Source organism: Portunus trituberculatus, chromosome 6, assembly GCF_017591435.1.
Source record: "Portunus trituberculatus isolate SZX2019 chromosome 6, ASM1759143v1, whole genome shotgun sequence".
NCBI lineage: Eukaryota > Metazoa > Arthropoda > Malacostraca > Decapoda > Portunidae > Portunus > Portunus trituberculatus.
Window position 1 is genome coordinate 5,981,389 of NC_059260.1, and position 15,000 is coordinate 5,996,388.

Genomic DNA, 15,000 nt, shown 5'->3' on the forward strand with positions numbered 1-15,000 from the left:
GGGTTGAGTTGAGTTAAGTAAATGAAGTAAAATGAAAAAGGTGGAGTGAAGTGAAGTGAAATGAGGTGAGGTTAGGTTAGGGTGAGAGAGTGAGTGAGTGAGTGAGTACGGTAAGGAGTAAGTGAGTGAATGAATGAATGAATGAATGAGACTGACTGACTGATTGATCAACTGACTAACTGAATGACTGACTGACTGACTGACTGACTGACTGACTGACTGACTAACTGAATGACTGACTGAATGACTAACTGACTGACCAACTGACTGACTGAATGACTAACTAACTGACTGACTAACTGACTAACTGAATGAATAACTGACTGACTGACTGACTGACCAATTGACTAACTGAATGACTGACTGACTGACTGACTAACTGAATTCTAACTAAACTAACTGAATGACTAACTGACTGACTGACTGACTGACTGACTAATTGAATGACTGACTGACTGACCAACTTCCTAACTGGCTAACCAACTGACAAACTGAATGACCGACTGACTGACTAACTGACAAACTGAATGACTGACTAACTGAGTGAATGACTAACTGACTGACCAACTAACTGATTGACTGACCAACAAATAAACAAAACTAGCAATGAATAACAACAAAATTACCATAAAAAAAAATTAAAGAAAGATTTGCACCAATACATGAAAACACACACACACACACACACACACACACACACACACACACACACACACACACACACAGCCGTCAGCCTCACCCATCAAAATAGAACAGCCCCTCGTATGGATTGACACGTAGGAAGGTGGCTACGTCAATATAGTTGGGCAGGGTGGCAGACAGACCCACAATTCTTATCATAGACTGCTGAGATTCGACCTGCAGGATGAAGCAATGGTTAGAGAAAGGTAAGGCTGTGTGCTTCTGAGTACCTTAGTATTGCAGCTGTGTTTGCTTTGGTACTGTGTGTAATCTTGTTTCTCCATTCTCACAGCTTCTCCTATCCACTTGTATTTAATTTTACTCATTCATGGTACCTCCTATCCACTTCTTATTCACTTACTCACAGCACCTCTATCTATTTCTGTTCACTCTCACTCCTTTATACCATCTATCCACTTCTGTCCACCCTCACTCACTCAGCATCTCCTATCCAATTCTGTCCACCCTCACTCACTCACAGCATCTTCTATCCACTTCTGTCCACCCTCACTCACTCACAGTACCTCCTAGCCATTTCTATCCACAATTACTCACTCACACCATCTCCCATCTGCTTCCTATCCACTTTCTCACTCATATCACTCCTCCTATCCATTCCTAGTCACTCCCAATGAATTTGAAGTCACTCTCAGCCACTCCTAGTCACTCCCAACCACTCCCAGTCATTCACCACTTTCCTCAGTCACTTCCAATCATTATTAGGCATCCTCATCCAATGCTCATCACTCCCTGTCACTCCCAGCCAGTCCCAGTCAATCCCAACCCCTCCCAGTCACTCCCAGTTAATCTTAGTCACTCCCTATCACTCCCAGTCAATCCCAACCCCTCCCAGTCAATCCCAGTCACTCCCATTTAATCTTAGTTACTCCCAGCCACTCACAGTCAATCTCAACCACTCCCAGCTTATCTTAGTTACTCCCAGCCACTCCCAGTTAATCTTAAGTCACTCCCAGCCACTTCCAGTCAATCCAAGCTACTTCCAGCCACTCCCACCCACTCCCGCTACCCTCAGGCTCACCATCCTCAGAGTCCTTGCCACCAGAGTCTCCAGCACGGGTCCACGGTCACCATGCAGCAAATGGACCTCATCAATAATCAGCAGCTTCACCAACTGGGCCAGCTGTGTGTCACCTGCAGGAGGGAATGGTGGTGGTGGTGGTGGTTGGGGGGGAGGGAAGAAGAGGAATTACATTTATGGGAAGAAGAGGAATTACATTTATGGGAAGAGGGCATAGTAGTAGTAGTAGTAGTAGTAGTAGTAGTAGTAGTAGTAGTAGTAGTAGTAGTAGTAGTAGTGGTGGTGGTGGTGGTGGTGGTGGTGGTGGTGGTGGTGGTGGTGGTGGTGGTGGTGGTGGTGGTGGTGGTGGTGTAGAAAACTAGAAAAAAGAATGAATGAAGAGAAAAGAGAGAAAAGGAAGGAAAAATGGAAAGTATGAATAAAAAGAAGAAAGAGGAGGAAATGGAGGAGGAATAAGAGATACAGTAAAAATAATCATCATCACCACCATTGCAACCACCATTACTACATCACCACAACACACCAATAAACACACACAAACAAAAAAAACACTCAAACACCACAAGATCACCACACCTCACCACTCACATCACAACACCACACCAAACCACCACTACCACTTTTTTGCATCACCACAACTAACCACATACTCTATGACTCACCACAACAACCAAACACCACCACCACACATCACCACACATCACTGGGACAAGAAAGAATAAAACAGCATCTAACACAGTGTTTCTCAACCACCACAATCACATAAGTCGCCATGAGTACTCGGACACGTCCTGTACCCGTCCATCAGAGGTGCAGTCAGCTAGCATTCCTGAGCTACCATAAAAGTAAGCAAGTAGTAATTAAAAGTTTAATTAATGTTTTTCTTATCTGAGTCGGAACGTTCAGGGTGAATTTTGCCAGTACTGCATCATTCTGTTTTCAACGTCACCCAGCTGACCCGAGACGCCAGGATTACCATTATAAGGCTTGAATAAATAGTCATTAGTTACGGCCACGCCGACCAGATAGCGACCACGACAACTATTTTCATATCCTTCCAGGCTGTCCCTCCCTGTTCCTCCTCTCTCAAAACCTCCGGTTGCCACACTTGTTTCGAGATTTAAGCGTCTCATGCAAGTCATACAACTCACAGGTACTAATATAAAACTACGAAAACATGCTTTATCATTAGTTTGGTATTGAAAAAGTGAATCTGGTATTAAAAATTGAAGTATTTGGTATTAAGTCCCTGAGTAAACTTGCTTTCTGTTGAAGAGGAAATGAGAGTGTCTCAACTGTCCCTCCCAACATAGAGAGGATATGTAAATCCAGGCAGGCACAGGTGTCTCATTGATAAGGTATGTATTTTTTGTAATAATAGTTTATTTACAGTACACACTGTTTCCTGCTGTTTATTTTTACCTATTATTTTATCAATAATATTGTGTAACTGAGATATTATGGTTAACACACCGTCCGTGAAGGAGTAAAAGGTTAATTAATTATGAAACTAAAGAGATGGTGCGTCGCCAAATCAAAAACATGTCTTTAGTGCGCTGCCAACCAACAAAGGTTGAGAAACACTGATCTAACACAACACCACAACACCAAAATAAACCCCTTAAAAAACAAGAAAAAGAGAGATTTCCTACACCATCACAACACCACAACACCAAAAACAAATCCCCCTTAACACACACACACACACACACACACACACACACACACACACACACACACACACACACACACACCCGGTAGCTCAGTGGTTAGGCGCTGGCTTCACAAACCAGAGGACCGGGTTGATTCCCGCCGGGTGGAGATATTTGGGTGTGTCTCCTCACGTGTAGCCCCTGTTCACCTAGCAGTGAGTAGGTACGGGATGTAAATCAAGGAGTTGTGACCTTGTTGTGCCGGTGTGTGGTGTGTGCCTGGTCTCAGGCCTATCCGAAGATCGGAAATAATGAGCTCTGAGCTCGCTCCGTAGGGTAACGTCTGGCTGTCTCGTCAGAGACTGCAGCAGATCAAACAGTGAAAACACACACACACACACACACACACGTGGCAAATGGAATTCAATACCAACAAAAGCTGTGTAATGAGAATGGGTAGAAGTAAATATAGACCATATAAAGACTACCAGCTGGGGGGGAAGACTGTAATTGAAGTCAGTGAAGAAAAAGACTTGGGAGTGACTGTACAGAGTAATCTGTCTCCAGAAAAGCACATTAATAGAATATTTTGAAAAACTTACAGCATGCTCCAAAGTACAGGATGGGCATTTAATTACCTGGACGGAAACATGATAAAGAAAATATTGACCACCCTGATAAAGCCACAGTTGGAATATGCATCAGTAATTTGGTCACCACACATGAAGAAACATGTCAAGAAACTGGAAAGAGTGCAGAGGTTAGCAACAAGAATGATACCAGACTTTAAGGAGGTACCGTATGAGGAGAGGTTAAATAGGCTGGAATTAAGCATGTTGGAAGAAAGAAGAGTCAGAGGGGATATGATAACAATGTTCAAAATAGTACATGGAGTGGACATATTGGATAGGGAGAACCTGATCACGATGGCATCCAGTAATTACCTAAGAGGACACCCAAAGAAAATACTGAAGGATTCCTGCACGAGCGACATCAAGAAGTATAGCTTCCCGTATCGGAGCATTGATGCATGGAACAAACTGAGCGTGAATGTGGTGTGTGTGGCGAGTGTCAGTCAAATGAAGGAAAAATTGGACAAGGAGACAGGACATAGAGAGCTACGGCTCAGGCCCTGTAATCACAAATAAGTAAATACAAATAGGTAAAATACACACACACCACTAAAACAACCACAAAAATAATAAAACACACCACAACACCACCCTAACACCACCTACCAGGCTTGCGGGTGGTGACGTCCCATTTCTCCGGCGTGGTGATGATCATGTGAGTGGCCATGATCTCTGGCTTGGTGAGGTGCATGTCCCCAGTAAGCTCCTGACTTTGAGGCCGAGTGGTTCCAGGCGCTTGGAGAAGTTCCTTGCCATTTCAGCAGCTAACGCCTTCATGGGAGCTATGTAGACAATCTGTGGGAGGAGCGGGGAAGTAGGTGAGTGGGTGTGGGTGAGGGACAGGAGTGGGTGAGGGAGAGAGGAAGTTGTTGGCTGTGTAGTGAAGGTAGGAGTGAAGGAATGAAGTGAAGGTGTGTGTATTTACCTAGTTGTATTGTACAGGGTTCGAGTGGGGCTCATAGTGTCCTGTCTCCACATCTCCATTTATCCAATTTTTCCTTAAAGTTATGCACATCATGTGCTGTAGCAACTTCATTATTCAATGCATTCCACTTCTCCACCGTTGTGTGGAAAACTGTATTTTCCAACATCCCTCACACACTGTCTCATCCTGATCTTTACATGACCTCTTGTCCTTTTATCTTCTTCTGTCACCAGCACCAGGTCTTCCTTGTCTATCTTTTCAATGCCAATGACTGCCTTGTACATTGTTGTTAGGTCTCCTCATTCTTTTCTATCTTGTAAGGTTGGTAGTCCCATTTCCTTCAGTTGTTCTTCATATGTTAGGTCCTTTAGTTCTGGCACCATCTTTGTAGCAATCTTCTGTATCTGGTCTAATCTTCTTATATCTATTTTAGAGCTCGGAGACCACACCACAGCTGCATATTCCAGTTCTGGGCGTATCATGCTTGTGACGATTTTTTTTCATATGTTAGGTCCTTTAGTTCTGGCACCATCTTTGTAGCAATCTTCTGTATCTGGTCTAATCTTCTTATATCTATTTTAGAGCTCGGAGACCACACCACAGCTGCATATTCCAGTTCTGGGCGTATCATGCTTGTGACGATTTTTTTCATCATATCTTTGTCCATGAATTGAAATGCCACTCTTATATTGGTCAACATTTTATATGATAATCCAAACATCTTGCTTAAGCATTTTTCGAGGTTGAAGATTTTCCTGTATAGTCACTCCCAGATCTTTTTCTTCTTTAGTCTTCATTATCTATTCCTCTCCCATCAAATAGTTCCATACTGGTCTTCTTTTGCTCCTTTCTAGTTCCATTACGTGACATTTCTTGGCATTGAACTCCAATTTCCACTTCTTACTCCACTCATAGATTTTGTTTATATCTTCCTGTAACAGCAAACAGTCCTCCTGGGTTTTGATAACTCTTAGCAACTTTGCATCATCAGCAAATAAATTAATGTAACTGTTTATCCCATTGTGAATGTGTGTGTGTGTGTGTGTGTGTGTGTGTGTGTGTGTGTGTGTGTGTGTGTGTGTGTGTGTGTGTGTGTGTGTGTGTGTGTGTGTGTGTATTTACCTAGTTGTATTTACCTAGTTGTAGTTTTACAGGGCCTGGGCTTTATGCTCGTGTGGCCCTGTCTCCATATCTACACTTATCCAATCTTACTTTAAAAGTATGCACACTCGTTGCAGACACTACTTCATTTAAACTGTTCCACGTCTCAATACATCTTTGTGGGAAACTATATTTTTTAACATCTCTCAGACATCTTCCTTTTCTCAGCTTTTTACTATGCCATCTTGTGCTTCGAATGTCATATTCTTCTCTCAGGATCAGTTTCAGTGTGTGTGTGTGTGTGTGTGTGTGATTCATCTCGTTCGCCTGATGGTCACCCAGCCAGTCTTCCCCATTACGGGCGAGCTCAGAACTCATAGACCACAACACACTCCACACACCGGGAAAGTGAGGCCACAACCCCTCGAGTTACATCCCGTAGCTATTTACTGCTAGGTGATCAGGGGCCACACATTAAGAGGCTTGCCCATTTGCCTCGCCACTTACCGTGTGTGTGTGTGTGTGTGTGTGTGTGTGTGTGTGTGTGTGTGTGTGTGTGTGTGTGTGTGTGTGTGTGTGTGTGTGTGTGTGTGTGTGTGAATGGATTATGTGGTAAGGGAAGGCAATAGTGAGTGAGTGAGTGAGTGAGTGAGTGAGTGAGTGAGTGAGTGAGTGAGTGAGTGAGTGAGTGAGTGAGTGAGTGAGTGAGAGTGATAAGGGAAGTGGTGAATGACATGTGACAGTGAAATAATGAAGGAGAGAGAGAGAGAGAGAGAGAGAGAGAGAGAGAGAGAGAGAGAGAGAGAGAGAGAGAGAGAGAGAGAGAGAGAGAGAGAGAGAAAAATGAGTGATAGTCTAAATGAAAGTGATGAAAGTTTCTCTCTCTCTCTCTCTCTCTCTACACACCTCACCTTATCTTATTCATCACTTCAAACATTCCTTCTCTCTCCCTCATTTTTACATTATATTTTATCTCTGTTTATTATCTTAACATCCCTCCACCCCTCCACCCTTCAACTCTCCCTCCCCACCTCCTCACCCCTCCACCTCTTCATCTCCCCACATCCCCACTTTCCCACCTCTTTGCCTCCCCACCTTCCCACCCCTCCACCTCTTCATCTCCCCACCTCTCCACCTCCTCACCTCTCCATTCCCTACCTCTCCATCCCATCACTTCTCCACCTCTTCACCTCTCCACCCCTCTATCCCTCTACCTCTTCACCTCCCCACCTCTCCACCTCTACACCTCTCCGCCTCACCTTGAACTTGTCTGTCTGTATGACGCCCTGCTCCACGTGCTTGCGGATCTGGTGCACCACAGTCAGCAGGGCAATGTTGGTCTTGCCGGCGCCGGTGGGGGCACAGATCAGCAGGTTGTGGTTGGTGTGGTAGGCCACCGGGTGCACCACGGTCTGGATGCGGTTCAGGGTCTTGCAGTGGCGGAAGACTTTCTGGCCAATCTGTGTGGTGGATGTATGGGTGTGTGGTGTGTATAGAGGGTTGGTGTACACAGGTCTAGTAATGAAGATATCACCAAGTTAGATGAGATTAATATATATATATATTTTTTTTTTTTACTAGTCAATATATAATTATTATTATTGAACATACTTCTTTTTCTTTTTTCTTTCTTTTTATTCAAGATACTGCCAAGGCATAAGAGATTTGTAAGATTTTTTTTTTTTTATGTAAGAGGGGAAAACAGGCCAAGTGCAAAAAAATTACTTAACAAGAAAAAGCCTCCTGAGATGCCGGTCCACAAGCTGAATCAAGTAAGAGTTAGTCAAAGGAATGGGATAAATGTCTTGAAACCTCCCTCCCTCTTAAATGAGTTCAGGTCATGTGTAAATGGAAATACAAAAGTACTCCACATACACTCCCACACACCTTCACCTCCACCAATACACAGCCTCTACACACCCAGACACACTCACACACTCCAATACACAGCCTCTACACACCCAGACACTCCCACATACTCCAATACACAGCTTCTACACACCCAGACACTCCCACACACTCCAATACACTGCCTCTACACACCCAGACACTCCCACACACTCCAATACACACCCAGACACTCCCACACACTCCAATACACAGCCTCTACATACCCAGACACTCCCACACACTCCAATACACAGCCTCTACACACCCACACACTCCAATACACTGTCTCTACACACCCAGACACTCCCACACACTCCAATACACAGCCTCTACACACCCAGACACTCCCACACACTCCAATACCCTTGTCTCTACACACCCAGACACTCCCACACACTCCAATACACTGCCTCTACACACCCAGACACTCCCACACACTCCAATACACAGTCTCTACACACCCAGACACTCCCACACACTCCAATACACAGCCTCTACACACCCAGACACTCCCACACACTCTAATACACTGCCTCTTACACCCAGACACTCCCACACACTCCAATACACTGCCTCTACACACTCAGACACTCAAATCCACTCCCACACACTCCAATACACAGCCTCTACACACCCACCCACTCCCACATACTCCCATCTTGTCCCACCCACTCCCAGCCTCACCTCGTCCATGCTGGAGATGGGCACAAAGTCACCGCCAACCTCTGGGGGGGCGGGGTCAGAGGTGGGGATGCACACCTCCTCCATGGTGCTATCTGAGTTACGGGTGAAGCCCTCGGGAAGCACCATCTTTAGCCCCGCGATGAAGCCTGCAGAGGGAGGTGTTGTAGTAGTGGTGGTGGTACAAAAAAATATAAATAAATAAACCCATCACAAAAACAATAACCTTTAATCCCACCAGCTTTCACAAATAAATAATCAAGTACAGAAAACCATTATTGTTACCCAGCCGTCACAAATAAAGAAACAAAACTACATAAAAGTCCCATTATTTCTACTACAAACCATAACCATCCCATTACAGGTAACTCTTGATTTACGCAAGTTTAATTTACAAATTATTGTTAATACGCGACCGAAAAAATATTAGAATTGATTAAATCGGTTTGCTTATACATGATTTGAAGCACATCCCGCATCCCCGTATTATCTACTGTTTCTTATGAGAATAACAAGTTTGTTTTACACGAATTTTGAAATACACGATGCCTCTTGGAACGCACCTATTGTGTAAATCGAGTTACCTGTATTTCTACTGCAAACAATAAAATCTCTCTAAATCTACCCTCAAACAATAAAACTCCCATTATCTCTACCCGCCATTGCTCTCCTGTCATCCAGCACTCACCCGCAGACTCCTTAGCTTTGCCGTGGCTGTCAAACACGTAGGGGAACCTGACCTCCGGGGCGGACACTCTATCGCGCTTCCTGAAGAGGTAAGCTTGGGACGCCTCCAGCAGGGCCGACTCTCTGGGGGAAGGTATTTCTTTGTATTTTCCTTCCGTGTGTGTGTGTGTGTGTGTGTGTGTGTGTGTGTGTGTGTGTGTGTGTGATGTGTGTGTGTGTGTGTGTGTGTGTGTGTGTGTGTGTGTGTGTGTGAGTGTTTTATCTGCCTTTCCATCTATCAACCCATTTACCTATTTTTATTCTTATCAGTCTTTCTATTATCTATTTTTTTTCTATCTATGTATTTATATATATCCATTTATTTCTTTATCTATCCATCTAAGTATCTATCTTTCAATCAGTCTGTCTGTCTATCCATTTTGTGTTTTTTCCTCTCTCTCTCTCTCTCTCTCTCTCTCTCTCTCTCTCTCTCTCTCACTCTCTCTCTCATTCTCTCTCTCTCTCTCTGTTTCCTTCATGACTCTGCCTCTTATTTTTTTTTCTCTCACAATCACATCTTTTATTTTTTCTTTTCTTCCTTTATTTCTAAAACATCTTCCCTAATCTTCCTCTCTTCTCTGTTTCTCTCTCTCTCTCTCTCTCTCTCTCTCTCTCTCTCTCTCTCTCTCTCTCTCCCCGCACCTCTTTGCCCTAAGTGCCTCTGGGTCAAAGTCCTCGCCAGCCTCATCCTTCCCCAGCTGTTTGGCAGTGCGCAGAAGCTTCCTCTCCTCTCGCCGTGCCTGCTTCAGTAACTGCTTCTCTGCCTCATTCATCACTGTCACCTGCTGCCCCACTGCTGCCTTCTGCTGCTGTGACGCCTTCATGCCCCCCACCTGCTGCTCTATGCCACCTGCGGGAGACAGTGGAGGGGTGTTAGGGAGTGGTTTTAAGTGGCTTTTGTTGTTGGTGTGTGTGTGTGTGTGTGTGTGTGTATGTCTCTCTCTCTCTCTCTCTCTCTCTCTCTCTCTCTCTCTCTCTCTCTTTCCTTTCCCTTTCTGCATATCTGTGTGTGTGTGTGTGTGTGTGTGTGTGTGTGTGTGTGTGTGTGTGTGTGTGTGTGTGTGTGTGTGTGTGTGTGTGTGTACACACACACACACACACACACACACACACACACACACACACACACACACACACACACACACACACACACACACACACACCAAACACACACACACACACACACACACACACATACACACACACACACACAAATGGATTCATATAGACAACAAAAATAAGAATACTAAATCAAACCCTGGATAAAAACAAAACTTACAAAAAACAAATAACAATAACATCAACAATAACAAAACAAACACAATAAACAAACAACAGTAAAACAACAACACTACATTTGAATCACACACTAAAAAATAAACAAATAAATGAAAATAAAGATAAATAAAACAAAACTATACTAAACTACAAAAAAATACTCTTAAAAATATAATAAACAATAATAAAAGAAAATAAATAAAAACACGGACAGACCGACATACATACAAACAGACAGACCGACAAACAGGCAGACAGACAGACACTTACTCAACAGCTGTGCAATCTTCTTCTCCTTATCAGGTGGACAGTTCTTGATCTGTTGTCGGTGCTGCAGCAGGACCTGGATCAGCTCAAACCTCTCAAACCCCAGCAAGTCAAACAGCTGCAGCAGGAGGAACAGCAGGAGGAGGAGGAGGAGGAGAGGAGAGGAGAGGAGAGGAGAGGAGAGGAGAGGAGAGGAGGAGGAGGAGGAGGAGGAGGAGGAGGAGGAGGTGGAGGAGTAGGAGAGAGAGAGAGAGAGAGAGGAGGAGAGGAGAAGAGAAGAGAAGAGAAGAGAGAGGAGAGGAGGAGGAGGAGGAGGAGGAGGAGAAGAAGAAGAAGAAGAAGAAGAAGAAGAAGAAGAAGAAGAAGAAGAAGAAGAAGAAGAAGAAGATGATGATGATGAAGGAGAAGAAGATGAAGGAAGAGAAAGAGGAAGAAGAGGAAGAAGAAAAAAAGAGAAAAGGAATTAATAACCCACAAAATCACATCACAGAAGGATATAGTACAACAGTCTGCCTTGGTTTCTATCACACTTAATTCACCCCTTCAGTACCATGATGCATTTCCATATTCATTCTGCTTATTATTTGGCAATTTAATACAGCTACAGAAACTTATGTGGGGATTAAAATAGTAAGAACTCTGGCCGTTAATCTTCTGACCTCCATAGACCCTTCCTAATGTATATAAAATTGTCTAATCGTACCCAAAAACTCATGAAAAAAAAAGTTACTCAGTACTGAAGGATTTAACATAATACAACCCACACCAGACAGATTCCACCCTTGTCTTGTAGTAACCACCACTCCACAATGGTTGTTACTACACCACTGTGTAGTAACCACACCAGACCAGTGCAAGAGATGAAAGATTGAGTACTGGTTAAATCTTGCAGCAGAGGACAGACCAGGGATGAAAAAAGTAGGAAGTCGTGCAGTGAGGCCAAGGGAGGAGAGGAGGTGTAAGTTAACAAGACCAGTGAATGGGATGAAAGATTGAATACTGGTTAAATCTTGCATTAGAGAGGAGGAGAGAATATGAGTGAGTGAGAGTAGAATGTTTTATGCACTGAGACCATGCAAGGAGAGGAGACATGAAATAACAATTGTAGACCAGTGAGAGATGAAAGATTGTGTACTGGTTAAATCATGCAATTGAGAGGACAGAATAAGTATAAAAGAGAATAGGAAGTCTTGTGCAGTGAGGCCATGGAAGGAGAGGAGGCATGAGTTAACAAGACCAGACCAGTGAAAGAGATGAAAGATTGTGACTACTGGTTAAATCTGGCTTTAGGGAGGAGAGAATATACGTGTAAGAGAGAGTATAAAGTCTTGTGTAATGAGACCACAGGAGGAGGGAGGCATGAATTAACCAGACTAGAAAAGGAATTAGTAAAAAAATAACAAAATAACAGCTAGAAAAAAACAAAACAATAACCACAAGCAGAAAACGGCCAGCTACCTAATTACCCAGTTACCGCCAGACATTAAATCCAGACATAGGTAACACATTACACACTTCAGTTTCTGCATCCCCGCTACCCTCACCTCATTCTGCAGCTCATCGTCACCCTTGGAGCCAGTGAGGAGAGTGTAGGTGCCATTACTGAGCTCTGCGACGATGGAGGTGTCTGTGTAAAAGGCCAGCATCTGTGCCTCCACCCAGGACTTGTCGTACACCTCCCTCCTTGGCACCTGCTGGGGAAATACTGAGCTACTGAAGTGTGTGCATGTGACTTAAGTTAGGTTAGGTTAGGTTAGGTTAGGATAGGATAGGATAGGGTAAGTTATGCTAGGTTAGAGTTTTTGGGTTGGGTTTGGTTAGGTTAGGGATGGGAAGGTTAGGTTAAGGCTAAGATTTGGTTGGGGTTTTTGGTTGGGTTGGTTGGTTTAGGTCAGATAAGGTTAGTTTAGGTTAGGTAAGATTAGTTTGAGTTTGGTTAGGTTAGGTTAGGTTGGATTGGGTTGAGTTGATTTAGGTTAGGTTAAGATTGGATTGGGTTAGGTTAGGTAAGATAAGTTTGGGATTAGGATGGGTTGGTTTTGGTTAAGTTGGGTTAGGTTAGATTAATTTAGGTTAGGTTTGGTTAGTTTTCATTAGGTTCGGGAGCAAGGGAAGCACTTGGACAGGACATAAATAACTGGAGAAAGCTTGTATCTTATGATAGTGTAAAGATGCTATGATATAAAGAAACAGACAAGTAAGATGATGAACTAAAGAGCTAAAGTGAAATACATATAAATACATTGTAAGATAAAGAAAGATAGTGATGAAAGGGAGGTAAAGTGAAATATACATACAGCATAAGGCAATTGGTAAGATAACAAAAGATGGTGGTGAAATGGAGCTATAAGTGAAATAAACATAGATTAATGTTAAGATAAAGAAAGAGTAGATGATGAAGGGAGCTAATGTGGAAGAGTATACATAAAATACTGGTTAATATTATGCATGGAGCAGGAACACAGCCACTAAAGAAAGCAACGGAAAGGAAATGGGAAGGAGAGAATAGAGTTTGTTGAGATGGATAAAAATAATTAGTGTCTGTGTGTTTAGATTGGAAAGAAGCTATGTCTCTCTCTCTCTCTCTCTCTCTCTCTCTCTCTCTCTCTCTCTCTCTCTCTCTCTCTCTCTCTCTCTCTCAATCTAACCCTTACAAATATCATCACAAAAAAAAAAAAAAAAAATAGAATACAATAGTAATAGATAAAAAAAACAATCTTTTTCTCTTTCTTCACCTAATCTTAACCACTTTCCCTCCATCTCTCCCTTCCCTTCACTTTCTTAACATAAATAAAAAAAAATAATAACTAATAATAATAATAATAATAATAAAAACATCCTGCTTTCAATCAATCTTAACCATTCTCCCTAATAATAACAATAATAATAATAATAATAATAATAATAATAATAATAATAATAATAAATAATAAAATAAAACATCCTCCTTTCCTTCAATCCATCTTAACTCTCTCTCTCTCTCTCTCTCTCTCTCTCTCTCTCTCTCTCTCTCTCTCTCTCTCTCTCTCTCTCTCTCTCTCTCTCTCTCCATGTTGGCCTCACCTTCTTGGCCGGGGTGGGGTCCGTGGCGGGGCAGTAGTGGTCGTAGCTGAGGGATGCCTGGGACACCACCTTGGGCTTGTACAGGTCCAGCAGCTTATCCTCCGCCACCAACTGTGGAGCCTGACCCTGTGGCCCAATCTGAAGGAGTAAGGCGGGGGTTATGGATACATTTCACAAGTTTATTCATTGCCGGTACATCTTTATTTTATTTTTCAAGATAGATTTTACATTAACATTTGAAACATTTCTTTAGAGCCAATACATTTTTTTTATAGGTTTTATGTTAACATTTGAAACTTTTACTTATAGCTCATCTATATTTCTCTTTTTTTCTAGATAGAGTTTACATTAACATTCATTTATAGCTGGTACTTTTTTTTGTACATAAAGGTGATAAAAACTGGCAGAGATGCCTGAGAATGCCTAATTTCATAGAAGCTGATTTAGCAAGAAATGAGATATGATGAGATATGAAGTTTCCAGTTATGAGTAAAGGACAGGCCGGGGACATTCAGTATTGAAGATGGGGACAGCTGAGTGGCACTTAAAAAGAGGGGATAGTTGTCTGGAAGGCTGTGTTGAATTGATAGATAGAGGAATTGAGTTTTGAGTCATTGAACAATATTAAGTTTGGTCAGCCCCAATAAGGAATTTTAGAAAGACCAAAAGTTAGGTATGTATTCTGTGGCATCCCAACTGGATCTGTTAACTTCCTGAAAGATTGGTTGTCCATGAAAAGACATGGAAAAGACTTAGTGTAGGGTGGTATCATCAGCATAGGAGTGGACAGGGCAAGAAGTCCAGTTTAGATCATTGATGAATAATAGGAAGAGAGTGAGTGACAGTACAGAACCCTGAAGAACACCACTTAATAAATTTAGGAAAAGAACAGTGGCTGTCTACCACAGCAGCAAAAGAATGGATGGAGCAGAAATCTGAGATAAAGTTGCAGAGAGAGAAAGATAGAAACCATAGAAGGGTAGTTTGGAGATCAAAGCTTTGTGCCAATATTATCAAAAGCTTTGAATATGTCTAACACGACTGCAAAAGTTCCACAGGTTTCAA

The 15,000-nt window shown here is 42.8% G+C and overlaps 1 protein-coding gene across 1 annotated transcript in view; it reads right to left on the reverse strand.

Annotated features, from left to right (window-relative positions):
• Positions 1 to 15,000, reverse strand: part of LOC123517777 (activating signal cointegrator 1 complex subunit 3-like) — an 84,788-nt gene that overhangs the window by 57,790 nt on the left and 11,998 nt on the right. Inside the window, 11 exon segments of the mRNA XM_045278234.1 lie at positions 740 to 858; positions 1,721 to 1,833; positions 4,611 to 4,712; positions 4,715 to 4,799; positions 7,290 to 7,490; positions 8,605 to 8,750; positions 9,290 to 9,411; positions 9,970 to 10,177; positions 10,876 to 10,990; positions 12,417 to 12,563; positions 13,936 to 14,073. Coding sequence (XP_045134169.1) covers positions 740 to 858; positions 1,721 to 1,833; positions 4,611 to 4,712; positions 4,715 to 4,799; positions 7,290 to 7,490; positions 8,605 to 8,750; positions 9,290 to 9,411; positions 9,970 to 10,177; positions 10,876 to 10,990; positions 12,417 to 12,563; positions 13,936 to 14,073 — 1,496 coding nt within the window.